Source organism: Haplochromis burtoni, unplaced genomic scaffold (genome assembly GCF_018398535.1).
Source record: "Haplochromis burtoni strain Fernald_Lab_line unplaced genomic scaffold, NCSU_Asbu1 Contig_41, whole genome shotgun sequence".
In the NCBI taxonomy this organism is placed as follows: Eukaryota; Metazoa; Chordata; class Actinopteri; order Cichliformes; family Cichlidae; genus Haplochromis; species Haplochromis burtoni.
In genome coordinates, this window is record NW_024582402.1 from 2071000 (window position 1) to 2093940 (window position 22941).

At 42.8% G+C, this 22941-nt stretch overlaps 2 protein-coding genes across 9 annotated transcripts in view; both read right to left on the bottom strand.

Annotated features, from left to right (window-relative positions):
• LOC102297072 (transcriptional repressor p66 alpha) overlaps positions 1-5204 on the bottom strand; it is a 20912-nt gene extending 15708 nt beyond the window's left edge. For 4 of the 7 annotated variants that reach the window (XM_042220021.1, XM_042220018.1, XM_042220020.1 and 1 more), the window contains exon 1: positions 3761-4605. In XM_042220021.1, the coding sequence (XP_042075955.1) occupies positions 3761-3763 (3 nt within the window). In that variant the 5' untranslated portion in view covers positions 3764-4605. The other 3 variants (XM_005920480.3, XM_005920479.3, XM_005920478.3) reach the window with 3 other exon arrangements.
• Positions 5205-11415: 6211 nt separating this feature from the next.
• Positions 11416-22637, bottom strand: mau2 (MAU2 sister chromatid cohesion factor). Of its 2 annotated transcripts, XM_005920475.3 has the most exons (19): positions 22261-22637; positions 22124-22141; positions 21925-21990; positions 21349-21444; positions 21157-21251; positions 21032-21059; positions 20775-20930; positions 19343-19489; positions 19147-19237; positions 18960-19063; positions 18737-18814; positions 17547-17612; positions 17172-17255; positions 16985-17034; positions 16811-16888; positions 16625-16736; positions 16429-16519; positions 13267-13394; positions 11416-13177 (listed from the first exon to the last, which is right to left on the bottom strand). In XM_005920475.3, the coding sequence occupies exons 1-19, from the start codon at positions 22492-22494 to the stop codon at positions 13103-13105; spliced, it is 1797 nt and encodes a 598-aa protein (XP_005920537.1). In that variant the 5' UTR covers positions 22495-22637; the 3' UTR covers positions 11416-13102. The 2 variants fall into 2 exon arrangements, with proteins under 2 accessions (XP_005920537.1, XP_042075957.1); XM_042220023.1 differs by lacking the exons at positions 11416-13177; positions 13267-13394 and adding an exon at positions 14768-14815.
• Positions 22638-22941: the final 304 nt, after the last annotated feature.

The window sequence follows — 22941 nt, forward strand, 5'->3', positions numbered from 1 at the left end:
CCGGTTTAAACCGGTTAGCTTGTGTGTGTGTGTGAGTGTGTGTGTGTGTGTGTGTGTGTGTATGACAGAGAGAAGCTGAAGCTGGTTTTAACCCTTCAGGTGCTGGAGCAGGCGCAGGGCTTCCACACTGACGGCCATTATACAGTGTGTGCGTATGTGTGTTTGTGTGTGTGGTGTGGCGGGGGTGGGGTGTTGTGATGACATTATTAATTTCTGGCGCATATAGCTGTGAAATGATGCTGCTGGAAGGAATTAGACATGGGGAACGCCACCCATCCCCGCACCAACCTTACACGGGCACTGACCCCATCTTTGTAATGGGGGATCTTTAATGGCTGGCAGGTTTCACATTTCATCTTCATGGCAGTTTACACACACAATTCCTTCAAACCCTCTTCGCACACGCGCGCGCACACACACACACACACACACACACGGTGGAGCATACCACCTCCAACCCAAGAACTTGACATCACATGCAACCAGTGCAAAACCTCTGAAAGCAACCGAAAGCAAAACTGAACTTTACATGTCTCACAAATTCAGGCTATATAGCCAAACTTAACTGCTCACTTTTCACACACACACACACACTAAGAGGAAAAGCTACATTGTCCACTTCAATATTACACTTGTTACAGCAGCAGGCGGAGTGATTAGTGTCATGGTATGATCTGAATCACATTGTATACAACATTATCCTGTTAAATATTCAAATCAGATGGAAATCCTCAAACAGCATTAAACGACACTGCAAAGACTTGACAGCACAGCGAGAGATCGCGCTCATAATTCTCACGGCGGCTGGGCTGACTGGTTGATTGTCACTTCTTTAGTACATTTTCACCAGACCAAAGGTTTACCATCTGCATTTCTACCCAAAGTAGAAACATTCACTTGATTTCGACCTGAAGTTGCACTGTCCCTTTGGTGTCTGGTGAAAAGAAGTTACATTTTTCTGTCCTTGAATGATAACGCCATTTTTTCCCCCACTAGTGCCTACTCGACTCAACTCTACTCGACACTTAGGTGGTAGTACCTGGTACTTTGCTAGTATCTACTTAGCCGGGGTTCTAAGCGAGCTGAAAATGTAATGTCAACAGACTGCATGCCACTGACTGGCCAGAAAATGATGTCATTGGATGAGTCATGAGAGAGACTCCTTTGCAAGAATCAAACTCGTCATTTTTGAACCCCGGATACAAGGAAAAAGACTCCACACTAACTGACACTGTCCACCAACGACGAGGTGCAGACGATGTCCTCCATTGTTGTGTTGTTTTGTGCCGCATACTCACAGTGTGATGGCATTCAATTGCAATGGAAAACGACCGAAACCGATTCGAGTTGAGCAGAGTAGGTGCTAATCTAAAAGAGCCACATGAGCCACCCAACTGAAGCCCATTAGATATTAGACAAAAACATCTGAATGCACACTGTCGTTGCATTACTAAAACTCTTTATCAGTGTTTTTAAAAAAGGGTAACATAAATAGCTGTAATTTAATGACATTGAAGAACAAAGTTAATCCAAGATTCTGCAGGTTTTGCAAAATGTAATGTCTTGCAGTTTCGTCCTAAAGCCACAAGTCTGTACTTGTAAAACTAGACTTCAGTTGGTCTTCCAGTTTTACAGGGACACAACAATGTAGGAAAACACGGCATCACTGCTGCTTTCAGAGACACATTTTCCAAAATGATGGCAATTTAGATTTTTTTTCCAATAAAGTTGCCGTGTGCACACTGTGCTTTCCAACATTTAGTTGTGTTTTGGAGGTTTCCATGTGCACACTACAAGAATGCCCACAAGACTGGTCCTCTAACAAGTCCTGCCCATGTCACTATATTGTTTAAGAAGTGACCATTAATGAGAATTGACGTGGCCCATACATCCGTGTAAGACGCCTGACCAACAGTAATACGAACGGCACATATGCAAGTTGACTCAGTGTCCAGAAAGTTGCCAATCCAACTCTGGTCAGCTGTCTCAAATGCCTGATAAACATTTGAATCCTTTTTGTGACATTTCTCCAATCAAACCCAATCATCTCATTAACAACTGGAGTGTATTTAAATCACAGTGATCACTGCTACATTATCAAGGTGCAAAGTGCTACTTTAATCTAGCATCAGGTTCCTACCACTACCAGGGTGTTGTCTTCTCTGTCTTTTTCTCCTGCTATGAGGCAGTTATTTATCACACTGATCCTGTCAGCTATCAGTCAATCATCTTCACTCACACCAGCAGCCTCGCTCTCAATTATCACTGATGTCCACCTTTACATGCAGTATGTGTTCAGCACTTTATTTACCCACGAGAGACCTTTTACCCTGTGAACACATATTTCTACATCACACGGGGGCTTCAGGAAACCATGCAACTATGCGGCCACTCTACCTTGGAAAACTGCTGAACCAGCAAAGTATTCGTTTCCATTACCTGGTTGCATCTGTCAGAATAACAAATGATAGCAATGATAGTGTCCACGCACTAACTAAAAAGCAAAACCTTCGCGGCCCCACTCACAATAGAAGAATGTCATCGGAGGTGTATGCTTAAATAAGATGTTGCTTTGGAGCTAGTTATGGCCAAAGCTCACTTTTGTGGGTCACTGACTTGCTCAGTTAAATAACTTCAGATCTTGAGAGCTCAGAGCTTCACACGGCAGCATCTACACGAAACGAACTGAAAAGGCAATTAGGGAGCAACTTGCTCCACACGTATTTGATGACGTCTCTAATGTTTGACCAAACAGGTCGCCCTGTGACCCCCAGTAGTTATGTGGAGCAGCTCGAAATGTGGCTAGCAGATGACCCTTTACAGAACAGTAGCTGACTGCACAACAGCCCTGAACCAGCCTTGTGTGTCTGTGTGTGTGACAGAGACATCGCTGGAACAGTGCTTTCTGGAATGGCTGAAAATTCATGCGCTGTCTCTGACTCACTCAGTCTTGTCATTTGAATACAAACAACACAATCACTCTGGGGTGGATAGTACTACTACTGCATCACGTTGCAGATGCACAGTTTCTACACAGGAAGGACAGGTAGCTCAACAGCCAAAGCGCTCCCCTCTCCTCTGACCGCCCCCTTCCCTTCACTAAAGGCAACCTGCACACTGTTGACATGTAAATAATGCTTTACAGGGCCTTTGTTCACACAAACAAGCGAGGGTTCATTCCAGATCACCACAAAGAGGCAATAAAAGTCTCCTAAAAGCAGCAGCTCGCTTTTGCAACAATGCCATCCCCAGCTTACATGGCATGCATGGGACTTTTAAGTGGCTGCATTGTGTTGCAATGAGAACTAACAGAAACTGATAGGAATCGGACAGAAAACCTAGATTTGTTTTTATTTTATTTTTTATAGCCGTCTTAGTCTTACAATAGTAAGACTTTTAACCACATATTTGTAGATTTTTGGATCATTTTCACAAGCCGTCTTAATTTTATAATAATTATTTTTTAATGAATAAAAGACGATTACGTAGCTTAACAAGAAGAACTTCACTGCAGTAACTCTGATTGTGGCTCACACTTTCAGGCATTAATGCTACTTGGAAAACAAGTTGATACAAGTCAGCAGACATTAGTCAGCTATGTCCTCTGCAGGTGACGGTATGCAATAAGACGCTGAAAATCAATCAACTGCAAAACTAATTAATTAATTAACCAATTAAAGGCTAAACGATCGCGACTCAGCAAGAGTAACCAGTGCCGTCACAACACGGCGTCAGTCCGCGTGTGGCTCGCTGCACACACCATGAGCAACGCCGGCTTCCGTCACGTTCAGCCATTAGATATCCCCACGTTTTAAATCCACCTCAGCGCGTCCGCATGAACGGACAGCACAAATTTAGCGGCGAACTGGTGTGACGGCAGAAATCCTGAGCCCACAGCTTTGTCCCGAAGCGCTGCAAAAACTCGTGCTGTGGAAATGTGTGCACGCGCCTGTGTGTGTGCGTGCGTGCTCCTGTCTGGCTGAGAGGAAGAGACAGAGAGGGGAGTGTGTGCGGTGTGTGTGAGAGAGAGTGTGTGTGTGTGTGTTCAGCTTTAAGAGGAGGAAGACTACGGTTGTCACAGAGAGAAGTAGGAAGATTAGCTACCAGATAGCAGAACCAATACTGGTGCCACGGGGCTTAAAGCGGGCAGCGGCGTCCACCATTAACGTTTCCAGCCGCCAGTACACAGTCCAAAAAACCAAACTCAGCCCTTTAAAAACTAAACCCAGCCCACACTTACATGTGCAACTAGCCGGCTTTTTTATTATTGACACCGCCTCGGAGGAGGTGTGCGTGTTATTAGTTAGCGAGCTAACATTAGCTACATCGCACAAACAAAAACACGAAGCCACTTTTAGCTCGGATAAAGGCACTCGGTGTGTGTGACCACCAGCGGCTGCCGGACACTTTAAGCCAAACTACTGAAAGTCCTCCGAGCCGGGGCAAGCCGCTCGTCAACATGACCCCCACACACAACCAGAACCGAGCCCGAATCGTTGACCTGGCTCGCACCCCCGATGCGGGACAGCCGTCGAGCTCAAAAAGGACCCCCAAACTTTCGCGATACTGCCCTAAAAGTGCGGCTTCAGGAGGCTCACCGGGACGGTTTACCTGTCTGTCCCCTCCCGAGGAAAAACCTTCGAGTCGGAACTCATAAATTTCATCGACCGGCCCAAGGACTGAGCCGCCGCCGCCGACGACCGTCGAGCCGCTGGCGATGTAACGTTGTAATCCTTACCTCGTTAAACGACTTCTACCGCACCAAATCAAGTCCAGCCATCACATTTACTCGCCGGTGCTCCTGAGGAAACATTAAATAAAAGAAATTTTGGCTGAGCGAGCCCCCCCTCTTCTCCTCCCCAGTGCTCAACCTTTGGCTCTGCGGAGAAGTGTTACTTTTCAACAGCCCATCAGCTTCTTTATCGTCACAGATAGGTGGAGGAAAACCTGGCTCCTCTCGACGAGTCCGAATAAAAGGCTCCTCTCGATCCCCTCACTAAAAAAACTTCAGCTTCACATAAGTCAACTTACTCGGTAGCTTTGTCTCCCGTTCTTCGCCGATGGTCGACCAAGGAATGTTTAATCTGCAGTTAACCTCGATAAATCGTTGCTTTTTTGAAATCCAGGGGATATCCTCTTTTTTTCGGCCCTCCCCGCTGCCGCGTCTGTTGCCAAATAATGCGCCTCAACACACATGGAGCCGCTGCGTCCTCTTAGTGGGCATGCGCACCTCGCCATACCAGGGCGACCGGATCACATCATGTAAGTCACTGACCACGGAGGGCCAAAGCGGGACGACAATGTCAGGGCCCCCCGGGGTCCCCGGAGTGACCCGTGAGTGTACCAGCAAGTGTACAGATCCCCTCCAATACACACTCACACACACACACACTGTTACAGTACTGACCCATGAATATGTAAAACACCACATATTTCATCCCAAACACTCACTAGCATCCTCTTTGAATCACCACAGCTTCTACGGTGGCTCTAACTCCAAGTCAGGACTCAACTCACAGATGCCAGAGTGGCTTTATTGCCAGCCTTATGAGCACGCTTCAAACTTAGCATGTGGACAAATAATCAATTTGCACACAAAACAAAGCGGACAGCAGCTGCAAGAGCGAGGAGACAATCTGCTCAACTGCACCCGAGCCCGGACCCTTAAAGGTCTCCAAAGTGCAAGCAAATGCTGATTTATTTCTACTTAAAGTACATTATGAGCTTAATGGGGGTGGTCCTGTTTTATTTCATAATGTTGAATCTGTGCCTGGCAGAGGCGAATGTGACTAAATTGATTTATCAAACCCTTATTTATTATTATTATTATTATTTTTTTTTTTTTTGCTATGTTGTGCTGATGTAGTCCATATAGACACGTATTTAATCACGTTAGTGGTTCATGTTGTCTTTACATGCCTGATTAAAGCTCAGATTGTTCACATTCACACAGTCAGTGAGTGATGCATAGTAAACATGCAACCCAGCAATTTAATGTTTGCATTGTACATGATGGTTTGCAGGGTTTAATGGGGGGGAGGGCAGCTGCAACCCCCCCCCCCCCCCAGACTTAGATGTCATGTGGGGAGTAAATATACATATAAATACTCCATAAACACATTGTCTGCTGAGCTCAGTCTGTGATCTTACACAAGCAAAGTCAGCGCCATGTTTACCTTCAGTGTCTCTACAGCAGTAGTGTATCAGCGTCACATCCTCAGCATCGTGTAATTATCCGGCCTCACATTTGTCTCCCTGACCTCAAATTATGATCTAAGGTAACCATCCTCACTTATCTCCTGATTCAGAGTCACTGTGTGCAGCAGCATGTGATGCAACTCAGAATAGATCCAAGTCCTGAACCCAAACATTAAGGCTATTTGTGTCTCTCTTTACAGTGAAGAAGGTGTGTGTTTGTGGTGGGTGGGGGGGGGCACAGATGAGGTTTGCTTTAAAGAGCGGTCAGCCAGCCCTGCAGTTAGAATCAGATCCAAACATGCAAGTCCAGAGCACTCTCAGCTGGGTTATACTATGCCAGTGACAGAGTCCCTTCTGTAAAAGCTCCAGCTGGCGTGCTCTTTCATGACAAGACCTGCATCGCTTCAAAGCATCCCTGTGAACTGAACTCATCCTCATTCGTCCACTACCGTGCATATAAATGGACATCCATATGTAAACGTGTGTGTGCCTGGAATACAGCGATCTAAGTACGACAGAAGTCCATAAAGACTGAGCGGGAGCGGGAGTGCTAGCCTCCAGGTGGGTACAGAGGGGGGTGGTTAGAAGTGCTTTGTCAGCCTCACCCTCCCATTCTTTAAATGACAACAAAAAGAGCTCTCTCTCTAGATGTTGCTGTGTCATTGGGTCTGATTGTTTCTGTCCTCTCATCCCACTGTTCCATCTCCTGAGGCTACAGATTGTCTCGTGTAAAGCAATCACATCTGTAGCAAGGGAGCCATCTTCACATAATCACCCAGCACAAAGAAAAAAAATCAAATTAAGATGAGGGGGGGGGGGCGAGGCGGTCTTGAGTTTACAGGTTGTGATGAATCTTTCTGTAAATATTGCTCCTCCTCCTCCAGCAGACCCATAGAGAAGAACTGCGTTATCCCAGCTCTATTAAAAAACAATCAGGGCTGTGAGTTGCACTTGAGAACACTGAAGTCATCTCTTCTGTGTTATTTTTGGTCACTTTCTGCAACCCCTGGGGGAAGTTTTTCCAAGCCACAAGTCAAAGCACTTTGAATGAAAAGACTTCAAAGCGGAGCGGTCCACCTCTGGAAGAGGTCTAACAAGGTGGAAGCCTTGCCAGACTTTTTTTTGTTTTTTTAGGATACATAAACTGAAGATATTAGATGTCTGCTATTGACATTTAGTGAACATTTGCTTTTGGGATATAAAATACAGAAAATACAGTTCACTTGGGACAGGCTTGGACTGACTGACTGATTTCATCAAAGAAATCAGTACATTTATGTTAATGACAACGTTGTATCCCGGTAGATATATGAGTGATTCACTACCCCTCCAACAGGAGGGCGTTATGACAATAAATGAGTGAAATCTTGGAGACTTTGGGTGTCTTTGGGTTTTATTCTCGCATTGTGTGGACAGTGTTACACACACACACACTAATTGGCTGATCCATCATTTAATCAAAGTGGATAATTAACCAAACGAACAACCTTGAAGTGAGTACTATTGACAAAGTGTGAAGCCAGAGACTTAATAAGGCTTATTGGGTTACATACATGCTTGTCATGTGATCTATGTTAGAAGTGTAAATAGCTTGTTTAAATAGGCTGGACCTGTTAAGTAACAAAGTAGCTCATAAAGATTATTAAACAAAGCAGACTTTATTCACACACACACACACACACACACACACACACACACACACACACACACACACACACACACACATATATATATATAATATAATTGATATGCTAGTAGGAATGGTGTTTATTAAGGTCAGGATTGTACACTCTGCAAGGTTTTACAGGTCCAGTCCAGGTGGAAAGGGTTCAGCTCAGAAATCATAGTGAGGCGAGGCCAGCCTGCAGCTCCTCTCTCCGTGTGGAGCAGGCCTAATGGCCGCCCGTTACGACATGACAGCTTCAACTTAATCCTCATTAAGCACTGTAACAATGCAGGAAGTAGCAGCAGCAGTCACGATTAGGCGGGCTCACTATTTGGCAGGAAATGGCTCCTTTCAGCAGCTACGTCCAAGACACCTAGAGCGTCCCAAAAGTTTTCACTTCTCACTGTAACCTCTTCCTCCTTCGGTGGAGACAGTCACCCGGCGGCATCGGTGCACGAAAGAATAAAGGAGGAGAGAGGGGGTGGGTGTAGGTGTACTGGGATCAGATTGACTAGAAATCAGGTATTGAGAAAAGATGAGCTTTTATAAGGGGGTCTCCGATGAATGCCGGTATCTGCGTCAGGCTGCCTAACCTCATGTTCGTGGGTGGAAATTTCGTGCTTTTTCTGAACGCGGACAAAGGCAACTGCGCATCAAGTTAACACACATGCACACATTTAGCGAACAGAAGGAGTTATTTGATCATTTTCACATTAAACAAGTTATAAATTTGAAGTCAGGGCGCAGATGTTTGCTGTTCCTGTGAATTCATTTGTAAAAGCTTTGAAGGATTCATGATTCCCACCCTGCTGGCCTTTCTCCAACTTGCGGAAAAATCAATTTAAGCGTCTTTAAAGAGGAAAATTAGTCTACGGGCGTGCCGATCTGACATAACCACCTATAAGAAAGGGATCTATTAAACCAACTCAGCCTGACACCAATTAAGTGTTCATTCAATGTTTTAGGGGTTTCATTGGTGCTATAGGGTCCTCACCAGTTTACATTGTAAACTGCGCTGATGTTACACCATCTTTCTAACGTGTGAATGATTACTGTCTGTTCTCTAATCAGATTACGCAGATGAAGTTTGGCGTAATCACGGTGATAAAGATGTAATGGAGTCTCCACCGCGCGAGCGCATGTGTGTGTCTGTCTCCCTCTGTGGCAGGACTCTGCAGGCTGGCTGCTCACTGAACAGTGAAACCTTGTCTCCCTCTGCCCCCGGTGTGCCTTCATGTCCTACCTCACATGCATGCCTTACCTCAGCAGAGAAGACAGATGGCTGGTTTTCAAAATAACTGCTCCAAATTCATCATCCAGAGTGAATGATGGGCTGTAGGTGTAAAGTGGTGGACGTGTAGCTTTTTAATTTTGTGTACTGAGGTTTGAGAATATGTTGTGGCACACATTTTCACTTTTCACATCTTCTGCAACTCATTCACCAAAATGAAGAGGTTTTAAAAGTGGACCCAGCTTTCACCACACCTGAAACACGAGACCTTTGTTGGCTTTTTGTCTGAGCAGGTGATGGTCTTCACTTCCCTTGTGGTCCTGATGTCATTCACACTTTTCATGCGCTGCAAAGATATTATTAACACAAACAGCGGTTATGTACAGCAGTAGGCTTAATGTGAAATGACTATTTTCTATTCACTGTTCTCACTCCTACATAAGGATGCATATACTGTAGTTTTTCACACCATAACCTTTTCTCCTTAAATTAATCAAATGTAAGATTCATGTCTGTGTTTTAAGCATGTCTTAACCTCCAGGTCACCTGTCACCCATCATGGTTAGGTTTATTGAACCTACTAAAGAAGCAAACTAGAAGATAGTACCTATTAAATTTATCTTCATACAGTGGGGTTGCAATTTTTCTATTTCTAATTTTTCTATTAAAAGTTTTTCAGTTTGGGTGATTAAAACAGATAAATTCTATTAAAAAATAAAACTATCCCAGCCTTTAGATGGTCAACCGGCTCCAGAAGATGGAAAAACTTGTCATTTCCACACACACAAGTAAAAAAAAAAGAAGAACAAATCCAAGTTGAATCATAGAGAAATAAACTCCAGCATGGTGGCTTTAACAAACTCTTCTGGTTGATTTTCACTCATCCCCCCCGGCCCCTGCCCCATGGCTGTCCATGCTTCCCCAGGACTGGCCGTTAGGCCCACACCACAGCTCGGAAACCGCTGCATTAATCAAACATCATCTCAGGCGTTCATAAAACGTCAAACCCTTTTAGAAGACAGGCTGTATAATTAAAATCAGGTCTTGTGGTTGAACTTAACTTCTGTGTGGACTTGGAGAATTCTTTGCAAAACAGCTCTTTGACTTTACGTCACGCACAAAGTTTTGGGTTTCACATTTTTTGGTGCATTTTCCTCCACTACGATCCATCTGTACGCCAGGAAATTAAAAGGCGGACAGACATCACCGTGCGTCAACGTAGTGCAAGTGAAGACTGCTCTTAACACATTCAAGCGACTCGCATAAATCGATGCAGACTTCAAACTGACAAAACAACAGTGTTTTTTGGACATTTTTTGAAATAATGTACAAGAATTATGAAACCCAGTGGACGCACTGAACATGTGGACAAAATAATTCAATTACAGCACATCAGCCTGGTTTCCCACACAGTTCAATGTGATGTAATGCAGAGTGTGTGCTTCTACTGGAGAAGCTAAAACAGCTAAATCTTTGGTATGGCTCTGTAGGCATTATTTCACTCAATCATATGTGCTGAACACACACTTATCAGGCTTTCTCCTCGCTGCAGCGCCGCACGTTGTTTCAGAGTGGATCCAAGTGTAGAAGCATATTCAGTGAAAACAAACAAATCATTCAACTTTAGAATCTTTATTCATAAAAAAAAAGTTATACAAGTGTTAAAGTTAAGTCGTGAAAATGACAACATGGCGAACAGAAATTAAACATTCCCTTTTATCACATGCTGTAAAAATGGCAATAAAATAAATGGCAACCACACCGTACCAACCGAACGTCTTTGCTTTATCGCAATAATCACTATGCAGCTGACGAAACTCAGTAGTTGATTTTTAAAATACATTTGTAAAACTGTCTTAACTAATTTAATCTTTTCCTACTTTAGCATGAATTCAAAAATCATATCCTACATGCTATATAATAATAATAATAATAATAATAATAATAATAATATATCAAAACTATTATAAACTGTGTCGGCAAAAACCAAAAAAACCCTTAAATAAATAAGTTATTTAAATATAGATACATAAAGACATCGTCTGGAAGAGATAAGTGAAACGGAAAACAGTATAACTCTGAAAACGTTTACAGGTTTCATTGTGAAACGGCACATGTGCAAAGAGGTAACAGTTGGTTCTATTTTAGTAGAAATGCTATTCTTATTACTGGTTTGTTGACCCGGGGAAAATGTGCACAGCATAGAGATATACACAGTGAGAGTGAAATGACAAAAATCTAAAGGGAAGCACAGTCAGGCTGCAAGACTGTAGTGTCAAAAGATGTCAGATTAGTCTTTTTTTGTGACATCGCAGTCACATTTTACACTTTACATACAACTGGACGTTCAATAAGTTCTTATGATGTTTCCAAAATGCTCCGCTGGTTTGGCCGTTTCATACAACTTTAAACATTTGATCCTTTTCAGCGAGTAAGCCATATCAAACATATCATTGCATAACATTAACATAATTACACATAGTATGCTTTGTAATGCGTATCCAAATATATCCTGACAAATACTCTATCAAAGTCTGTCGGCCTGTGCTTTTAAAGAGACAAATACTGAACTCGTGCACAACGACAAACTAAACGCATCTGTCTGGCCACTGGTTCGACTTTAAAACGAACTCTTCAAAACCAAAAGCTTTATTTGACTTAATATAAGAACACATTCACGGTGGTTTGGAACAAAGGTTAAGAGACGAGCTGCGTCTGTCACGTTGGTGGAACAACGCGGGTGAATTTAAAAGAAAAGTTCAACAAAACTGCAGATCTTTTGTTTTTTGTTTCATACAGAAAGAAGCAGGTCAGGTGGTGGGCATCACAGGTGTGCTCAGAAAAAAGCCACACACACTGTTTTTATACTAGCCTATGTTAGCAGCAACACACAGTACTCACTCACTTCCATTATTATTTGAGGTATTTAAAAGAACCCAATGTTTTCTGAAAACATTCAAAGTGACTCTGTTATGCTTTAATGGAGTTAAAAGCCTCGCAAAGTTACAAAGACCAACGTTAGTGTCAAACTGGAGTTATTCTCAATAACAGAACTTCCTGAAACGCCAGTTTACAGTCCAGGCTTTCTACCTCACTGTGTATAACACAATGCATGCATGCATGATGACTAGTGTGACACACCCACAGACAAAGATTAAAGAGCTGATTAAATCCAGATGCAGTCAGCTGTTATTCTGCATCCACTTCTGCTAACTTAAAAATGTATCAGGTGGTCTTCATACACTCTGAGAGTTACTGCAATGTCCCCACACCATGAGGAAAATCTCTATAAGCTTAGTGTTTGTATGCTGTGTGGCTAATGTGGCTAACAGTACTGTTGTTCTCTCCAACTCTCTTCATTCACATGTACTGCCTGTTCTAACACCCCAAACAAAACTCATTTACAGATCTTCACACAAACCCACCTCAGTACGACTAAAGCAAACTAGCCATCACTTTGAAACCATCTTTCCTCCCGTTGCTCTCTGCTGCTAAAATCGCTGTTCGATAAAAGTCACTGTTCACATTGGCTAAAAGCACGTCAGTGTTGTGGTTTCAGGTAAATTTCAGAAAGAAGGTAAAAGGCAGGCAAAGTCGGTATGCAAAGGGCTTTTAAAACCGAGTGCTTCAGACAGTGGGTGAAAAGTGGCACCGCTGCAGTGTACAGTGTAAAAAATATGAATGTGTGAAAAACTATTCTAGTGAGTATGAGCCTATAAAGAACCACAACAGGGGCACTTTAACCCAGTCAAACCCAGCTGTGATGCCCCAGTGCCCCAAAAACGATGAAGGAAAACACCAAATGGAAGTCTGCCAAATGACACAGTGCAGTGTGCCTCACTTTTTCCCTTAAATTCATTACTTCTCCTTTCTCTCTCTCGCTCTTTTTTTTTTTTTTACCCTTTTATCAGCTGCTTCTACTTTCAGACACCCCAGTTTTCTTTAACCGTTTTGTCTGCAGCAGCTGCTCTGTCTCTCATTTTCTCCGTCACTGTGGCATCGAGTTCTCAGAGTAGGCTGCCCAGGCTGGTCGTGGGTCCATTCTGAGGCTGGAACTGCACAGGAGGGAGGCCGTCTGTCCACTGAAACACAAAACAGAGGTTCCTTTGAAAACCCAACCAGGGTGGAGTGACTCACTGTTTATAGTGTGACTGATTGATGATGTGCTCACACTGATGAGGTTGTGTTCAGGGAGGCTGCAGGCTGCGATGTGGTCCTGCAGGAGCTGCTGGGAGAAGTTCTGATGCATCTGCGCGGCCTCGTGGGCGTCCATGGTGTTTCCACAAGCCTTGTTCAAATCTGCCGGGAAAAGATTAATTGTGTATGCTGATGATTGTTAAATTATTTTGGATCCAAACACCATTTCCAAACCTAGAATGCGCCGTATGTGTGCGTGTGTGTACTGTGATTAAATGATTTTTCACCCACTTGTTTTTCCCCAAGCTTCGTTCAGTTCTAATTCAGTTGTGGCTTCATTACTCTGTGATTTATTGATGCTATAACTGGCTGAGAAATGCATATCACTGCCCTTTCTGCAAAGGATCTTTCACCGTGAACCGAATACTGGTGCAAAATGATCAGCTGGAAATCAAAAAGCGCTTTTGTTATTCGAAGGGAGCGACAACTGTGCCAGGAAGGCGATGGTGCGTTCTTAGTATGTTCACTTGGCCAAAAATAACAATGTAGTTCAAAGAAACGTAACGGGCATTGTGTACTGTGCTGTAGCCGTGGAGCCATGGAGTTTATTTATCATGATCACATCATGAATTTTGACTAAAATAAACAAATTACTGTTAATTATCAACCACTGGGTTATCCATTACACCAAGCTAAAGCTGTCAAATAAGAGAATCCACAAATAAATACCATATTCATCAAAGTTACAATGTTCTGTTTTTTTCTTTTTGTTGTTGCTGAAAATAAGCTAACTAACTGTTAAGTATTATGGTGCTATAAGGGCGATGGGCTAGATAACAGGTGGCCCACCAACAGAGTACCGTGAAAAGTCTCGAGTCACCTCTCATTGCTTTATGTTTTCTTCTAGGGAGCCAGACGTTCTTGTAGTTTCATAAAGTGCTCTTGAGCAATAGTTGTTCAAGCTTTCTGAAGGTCTTTCAGAGCTCTTCTTTGGTCATTGGCTGCTTTTTCACTCACTTTTTAGGCCATTCCTTGTATCCGACAATTTTCATTGTTTGTTTTGTTTGTTATGCCACTTAACACTGACCTCTGAATCACTCAAGGATTAAAAAAAATAAAAAAATAAAACTTGGGATGAAGGGGATGGGGATGAACCAGTGTTGTGTATACACATAACAGAAAACTGCACAAAGAACCAATTTTAAACCGTATCTTTAGGCACCAAAGTGCCTTAAGACAAAACAAAACAAACAAAAAAACTCCGGTTCGACAGGCATAAGATATTTTTGCAATAACAAGGTGATTCTGAAAAAGCTGTTAGATAAAAACTTGGCATATCTCAACTTGGTGTGCAGTGTGTTCTTAAAAAAGTTGAGGACACTGGACAAGTGGAGGAACAAGTTGCAAGACTAAAACTATCCACAGCAGATGAACAGAATCTGAAAGTAATATCCTTAAGAAGTAGGAAAGAATTCAGTAAAGACCTGAGAGATGCATCTGGATCTTCAGCTGATCCATCTACTGTTCAGTGAAGCCTCATCAGAAATGGTCTCAGTAGAAGGGGTGGCTGTCAAAAAGTCATTCTTAAGGAAGGGAAACAAGGAGGAAAGGCTGAGGCATGCCAAACTACACAAGAGCTGGACTGACAATCAGTGGCGAAGATTTTATGGAGAGATTTTAATTTTTATCGATTTGTGTGGATGAGGTGAGGAGAGAGGTACAACAGTGAGCGTTTACAGCCAGCTGTAAAACACGGTGGAGGCTCTGTCATGTTTGAGCTTCCTTTTCAGCCACTGGCATTGGGGATGTAGTCAAAATTGATGGAATTATGAATTCACCTGTACCATCAGATTCAGATACACCATGAAATAAAAGCACTAAACTGCCAAAGGCTTCATTTTTCAGCATGACGACGATCCCAAACACACTGCCGATAAAATAAAAGCATGCCTGGATATCAGTGGATATGGACTGGCTTCCCAAAAACCCAGACGTCAACAATATTGAAGCAGTGTGGGATCATCTTCACAGAGAACAGAACAAAAAGGCAGAAACATCCAAAGAAGAGCTTTGAATGTCCTTCAAGGAAGTGTAAAGAAATATTCCTGCAGACTACTTAAATAAATTACAGGAAAGCTGCCTAGACAGTTCAGCCTGTGTTAATGATTAAAGATTGTCAAACCAGATGTGGACTTTTAAGCTTGTTAGAAGTGTACAAACTCTGTTTTTGCCTTATATACTGTATTCCCATGTATATTTGTACATGTTTCAATAAACCACTGCATTCGTTTCCTATTTTCAGAGCAAAATATAATGAAATAAGAGGTGGCTTGAGAGTTTTGCGCAGTCACATAGTAGCTCATGCTCAAACACTACTCACAGGACTGTGAAGTGCTCCAAAACAAAGTGATACATTTACACTGCTTGGCTGTACTGCACCGACTAATCAGAATAAAACCCCACTGCAGGTGGAGGAGGCTCGCAAACAGAAATGTTTGAGTTCACAAAGTTTATGGCTACATAGTCAGAAGTAACTATGGTCATAAAAATCATGAAAATATGTGAAGATATGAGCTTGTCACTGATGTCAGCATAATGGTGACAAAAGCTCCATACCACGCCTTTCTAATCTGGGAGTCGACCAATAGGATCCCTCCATGATCATGACTAAAATGATGAAACATGTGACAAAGCTATCACATCATTTCATGGAGTCCTTTCCTCATTTTGTGCGTACACAATTTATCAGCACAGAGAATCTCTGACTGTGTGACCCTGTGACTAATGTGCATGACAGTTATGCTCTGAAAATGGAAAGGGGCCCTCAAAATGACCATGACCTTTAGGGCAGTTTGGGTGAAGACCCATTGGGTAATCACTGTGTCGTGACACTAGCTCATTGGTCCTTCAGTCTGATGAGCTAAACTTAATAATTAAGTTGAAACATCATCTCTTTAAGGTTCACAACTGAATGTATTCTTCAGGTTGAACTACTCCAAACACAGCGCTTGTCCATTGCGACCCCTTCAGGCCAAATATTGTCACAATTTTGTTGTTTGTAATCTTAAGAGGGATTTTAGCTCATAAAACTCCTCTCGAGATTACAAACTATTTGGACCAATCTTAGGTAAATTAATTTTATCCCATAAACTGACCATAACACAAAAATTGAAGAAAGGCTCTGTGACAGCTGTACCTTTAAGAAGTGCCGAAGACCAGAGCTGCACAGACATGTCTGGGATCTTGCTTGCCAGCTGCATGGCAGGAACCACCATGTTGTTGCTTTCCTGGAAAAAAGAAATGAAGTCGCGATCACATCCGCAGTCCTAAAATAACTGTGCCACAGCGTGCGTGGTCTAACGTGCAGAACATGCGGTGGTTTGCAGTCTCACCCTGTGGTTGCCTAGAACAAAGAAGATGTGGCCCAGTAGGACGAGCGAGCACGCCGTCAGCCTGTTTAGATCCTCTGCATTAGACATCTTCAGAGTCTCCCTTAGAAATCTCCTGTTGATATAAATTTTCACGATAATTTCCCTCATCCCAAACAACAAGAACAGAATATTAAAAAAGTAACTTACTTTGCCTCGTTGTAACGTCCCTGAAAGAAAGACAGGAGCCCTCTGATGTAAAACGCTGCAGCTCGAAGGCAATGAGAGCTGAAAAAGTCAGTTATTTTATTTTAAAACAATAAAAAATGCCAAAAAAGTAACAAATCTGCACGAAGTGTTTGTCTATGCAGCCTCTATAGTTACCTGACAGGAAAGTTGTGATCAGGGTTAATCCTCTCTAAAAGGCTATACAGCTGTTAATTTAAAAAAAAAACAACACAAACACACACACACAGAAAAGGGAATTTAAACCAAAGGAGGCAAACATTTATTTAAAAAGAAAAAGAAAAAAAAGGAATTTAAATACTAGATAAAGCAGCAACTTTCAAACCTCTTGATGTCTGTTCCCTTCCCGAATGTAGACGCTTGCCAGGTTTGTCACAATGAACGTCCACAGTTCCTGATGTGTCGTCATCTAACAGAGGAAAGAGACACAGGGACTCACTGACAGCACAGAGCTATCTGAACACCACAGAGCCAAAAAATAATAATAAAATTACAGTCATTGCTGACAGACGGTCACTTTGTGTAAAAAAGTTAGCCGTGCATGAACTGATACAAACAGATGTTTGGTATCCTACCGGGTTTCCAGTATCTGGATAACCCGAAGAGTTCATGGCGAGTTCACAATGCACCTGGGACTTGGGATCTAAAAAGAAATGAAAGGACAAACAAATCCGGAGCTGATGGCGATGACGAAACTCACCTGCAGAGCTGCAGTGAACTGGGCTTCAGCATTGTCCATGCAGTTCACTGAGATACAGTACAGGCCCTGAGACGCAAGAAGAGAAAACAGGTGTTAATGCTTCATATTAAATGAGACTGTTGTAGTTTGTAAACAGTAAGCGAGCAGTTAGAGGCACTTGAACAGAACCATAAGCTATAGAACATCAACCACAAGTGCACACTTATGTGACACATTTCATTGGGATTTAACTGAAACCTTGAAAAAGCACAGATCGTAAATGGGAAGGTTGTACATGCACCAGGGACCAATGTAGATACTTCTGCTGAACTTCTTTTTATAGCATCAGTCTTCTGAAATGCACTGAATGTCATATTTTCCATAAAGCTTTGTATCATCAGTCATGTAAAAAAGAACGTACGCAGTTTCAAAGCTGACATTTTACATATCAGACGTAAAAAAAATAAAAGAACCATCTGGTCCTTAATCAGGTTCGTGATCAACAGCAAAGATGATGGAGTCAAAATCCAGAACCAGTGTGTGAAAAACTAAGTACACCTAATGATTCAATAGCTTGTAGAAGCACTTCTAGCAGTAATAACTTGAAGTGAACATTTTCTGTATGACTTCAATCTCTCGTGTTGCTTTGGAGGAATTTTAACCCACTCTTCTTCACAACGTTGCTTCATCTCGTGGAGGTTTGTGAGCATTCACTTATGCACAGCTCTCTTAAGGTCCCACCACAGACTTTCAGTCGGGTTAAAGTCTGGACTTTGACTCGGCCATTGTTGTAGGTTTCCTTGGGATCATTGTCCCACTGCATGACTCACTGTCAGCCAACCTTTATCTGTGTGGCAGATGGCTTCACATCTGACTCTATAATACTTTGGTATACAGTTTTCTAATGTGCCAACTGAGGTCTGCAGTCTGAGATGTAGCTCTTGAGTGTTTCTGCAGTTTCTCTGAGCAGTACACGCGCTGACCTTGGGGTGAATAATCATCCTCAGTGTAGAATGAACTTCAGTGACTCACTTCCCAGACTGATGGGCAGCAAAAATTGTTCCTTTAACGTCACTGCTGATGTCCTTCCTTCTTCGTGCTGTGTTAAAACACACCTGAATGCTCCAGACCACGAAGCTACCAAAACCTCTGCTTTCATAGAAGTGCTCACAGCTGCTGCTCATGTGCATTTTCTTTGACTGCAGACTTACCAGGAGTGTATGAAGCTGGGCTGCGTGGTTGGTAAACAGCCTGGGTGACTGCTGGCACAGCTGGCAAACCTGAGAAATCTGAACACAAACCATTGCAATCTTAAGCTACAACTGCAAACTGCTGAGAATCTCCAAAGTACGTTAATGTCACAGAATCTATGCTTTTATCCAGAATCATTCATCTGACAACGTAAGGATAAAATCTCTACAGCTGGTGACTCACTTCTTGTAAAGCTGTGGCCTTGTGTCCAGTGACCAGCCGGCACATGATGATATGCTCCAGCAGGATGACTTGAAACGTGGACAGGATGGGACTGCTGTCCAGCACTTTGAGCACACAAATCGGAGGTGATTGATTATCACCATCATCAAGTAGGAAATAATAAGCGAGTGTACGCCATCAAACTTACTCTTCAGCTTCTCCAGCTGCATGAGCGCCTTGTCTGTGTACTTCTGTGCTTTCTCCAAGTATCCCGCCTGCATGGAGTGCATCACAGTCACCTTTTCAGACAAAAACAAACAAGCGATATTACACAAAACGTTATCTGCTTTTGCACTATTCTTTCAGAGTCTTTCGCAAGCTGTGTGTCAGTAACAGCGTCTCACCAGATACACAAGCACACACATGTGCTCCTTGGGCAGCCAGTGGAAAAGGGCTGCTGGATTAGTGGGAAGGATCTCATCGTCGTGGAGAGTGGAGATGGTCTGGATGCACTGCTGCAGCTGCTTCAGACAGGGCTTCACGCTCTTTACCTGAATCCGACACGTGCACAGACACTTTGAAGGTTACAGTCGGTCATTTAAAAGAAAAAATAAAATTGAATACTCTTTTTATACAGTGATTAGTGTGTAAATATGCCTTCCAACAAATGTATGCATTCTCATAACTTGAGAATTAATCCATTAAAAATAAGTAGGAGCAGGCACCAGTGAGTAGAAGCTGACATGTTACCCTTTAATCTTAAATACAGTGGACCTTTCACCAAATCCAGTTTTATGTATGTGGCTAGAGACCAGCCGCATAAGTAGGACACCAAAGGTCAGGGAGAAGAGAAGTCGTAGCCGTTCCTGTGACGTGGAAGCAAATCGTGCCTGCACTTCCAGACTCCAGATATGAAGAATCATAAATGTGTTTTCTTGTCAGAGAAGGGCCCCCGTCACCGAAGAAGTGAAAGCGTGAAGGAAAGAGATAACCCACCGACATCTAGATAAAACCTCCTCAACACCTGAAGCCTCATCTATGAACTGAAGTCAGGGCTCTAACACACAAAAAACGCACACAAGCATCTTATCTCCAGGTAGCTGACAATAAGACGGCTAAACAACATCAGCAGCTGGTTATAAGCTAACATTATTGCCAGGCTCGAGTGTCCTGAAAATTCCACTTTTCCTGCGATAAACTGATTACACTCTCTCACCACATGAGGGTTTATTCACCAAACATCAGAGCCCAGCAATGTTAGACCCACTTTAACGAAAGTTTCACCAATGCTGGCTAACAACAGCAAATAGAGCAGCGTTTACTGGCAGAAAAGTTCAGCATATCCTCAACAACTCATCACAGTAATGCTGTTATCGAACCAAACTGAGCTTCACTGACTCAACAGCCAATATCCTTTTACAAAGCTTCACAGCCTCCAATACACTAAATAGATGTGGACACATATTGATATCTGAGGTAAGCAGCGGACAGACAGCCTACACTGATTACAGATGAGCGGAGGTGAGAGTTGTTTGCCCTACAGAGGCCACCGTCGCTGGAATTATGCATTTGAATTGGGATGGATAAGAAGACAGAACTTAGTTATCCGCAATCTGCAATCTACTGACATCTAGTGGTGAGATTTTACACACTGCAGCTTTAACTTTGCTCTGAGCATCATTTTAGCATAATGTAAAAGCATACAGATTTATATTTGATATCTGGCACAAGTTATGGTGTTAAAAAAACTTGATTTAAAATAGATGTTTCTTACATTTTTGTGAAACTTCAACAATAACGTATCTATTTAGAGCCGGTAATGAACCACGGAAATACCTGTCCAGCATCCAGGTAGTGTGTAACCTGCAATACCAGGAAGAAAACTCTCAGCGACTCCTTCTGAATGGGGTTTCCCTGCCAGTTCTCCACGATGGTCCCACATAGTGTCAGCAGCGGGTGGACCTCGCTCAGCTTCCTCTCCATCAGCAGTAGCTACAGGGCCACAAACACACATTAAGAAGCAGCATAATCAGAAAACAACACAAGTTAACACATCGAGCGCTTTTAGTTAGAGGAGAATGATTTAAGCTTACCATTCCTTTGCTTAACAAGAAGAGGGCTCTGTGGGAAAATGAAAGAACAAACTTAACGTGAGTAAATGCATGACCACGGATGAATCACTTATCTCACTCGGAAAACAGAAATCTGACCCGTTTACCTCGTGTATTCTGATCCCATGACTCTTGCGTACTCTGCTCCAACTCCTAATAGGTCACAGGCGGACACCAAATCTTTCTCCAGTGCGTGCAGTTGCTGAAGGAGACAGAACAACATTGCGCTCATACATCAGCCGCGCTTCAAATTAACATAACGGGCACGAGTAGGTTTGTAATGTTGAGAGGTTTCTTACTGCCAGCTGAAAAAGCAGCCTGCAGTGCCAGTAGGGAGTTTGCTGGGAGATCTGGATGGCCTTCCGCAGCACCGGCTTTGCAGAGTCCACCAAGTTCTTGGAGAAAGAAGCAAATAAGTAATTGAAAGAATCTGAATTCATTTTCTCTTGACTTTAAGTCACAATCTAATTGGAATCAGAATCAGCTTTATTGATCAACTATGTGTACACGCACAAAGAATTAAGCTCCAGTTACTTCTTTGCTCTCAGTGTACAGAATAGAGTAGACAAGAGAGGATGCTGACATGACATCAACATGGCACATAGACATTTATATATACACAAACACACATGCATGAGAGCATGCATTTTATTCATTCAGATTATTGGCCAGAGGTTTTTCAGGTTGTTATCTCTGAGTTCTGAACACAAGGCTTGCACGTGACTCAGGTGTGCTCAGCGGTACAGCAGTGAGTATGCCGCCACTGCGAGCAAAACCCAATAAAATAAACAAATGCACCTCTGCAAAAGTTTGTCCAAGCATTGTTTTTTTTTTACAAACGGGGAAGATGATGATGATAACATGGATGTACATACCTGTTGACAGTAAAACTCGGAGAGAATACTCGCTGCCTCAAACTTGACATCTTCAAACTGAGAGATCTGATAGGTGTTGTTAAAGATGCAACCTACAATGTGAAAACTCACCTGGTTTTAAGGAGATGCTTAAGTGGCACAACTTAAAAAAACAAAAACGGGTTTCATGGGTTTTAATACTGCACATGAAAAAGGATATCTGCTGTGATATGAACCACTAAGGAAGAAAAAAAAAGGAAACAGATCATCAGTGAGAGCACGGTGGACCCTGGGTGGTGCAGTGATCATAAAACGGTGGTGGAGGTGTTTCTAGTACTGATCATCAGTGCTGCTCACCGCTTTCTCCAGGTGACTCTGGGCCAGCTCGCTGTTCTTTGTGTGGCGGTACAGCACCGAGCCCAGCTGGAGGTGAGTCCGGGCCTCGACCCTCGGGGGCGGCTTGAACTGAAACACTGCTTGCAGACAGTGGACGCAGAGTCGGATCTTTGGAGGACTCGACGTGCGGAAATGTTCCGCAAAGCCCAGCAGAGCCAGATACCAAGGCTCCGGGGCCTCTGTGCTCGCTGCCATCCCAAGTCGTCCGGGGATAAAAACAACAATTTACCGTTGGGACAACGTCCCCAGCTTCAGCTTGCCCCAGCTGCGCGTTCCACCTCTGTCATTTGCATGAATCGGAGTAATAGCGCCAGGGAGCTAGTCCGAAGAAAAATGACTTCCGGTTATAGCTTTTCAAATATGGACACACCAAACAAGAACATATTTAGTATGTTGTAAACCTATCTGTTAAACTTGCCTGACGTGGATACAATATTCAAACAGAAAGAACAATTTTCCATCATTTAGTTTTTTCGACAAGTTACTTTTATAAATAATTGAAATCCCCTCCTTTATTTTGAAAGGGTATTCGTCAAAGTAAAAATATCATTTCAAATCCTTTTTATCATCCACTAAAAAAATACATGTTACGTTAAATAATCACATATAAATAATATGAATAATTTACTGCCATCTTCTCAA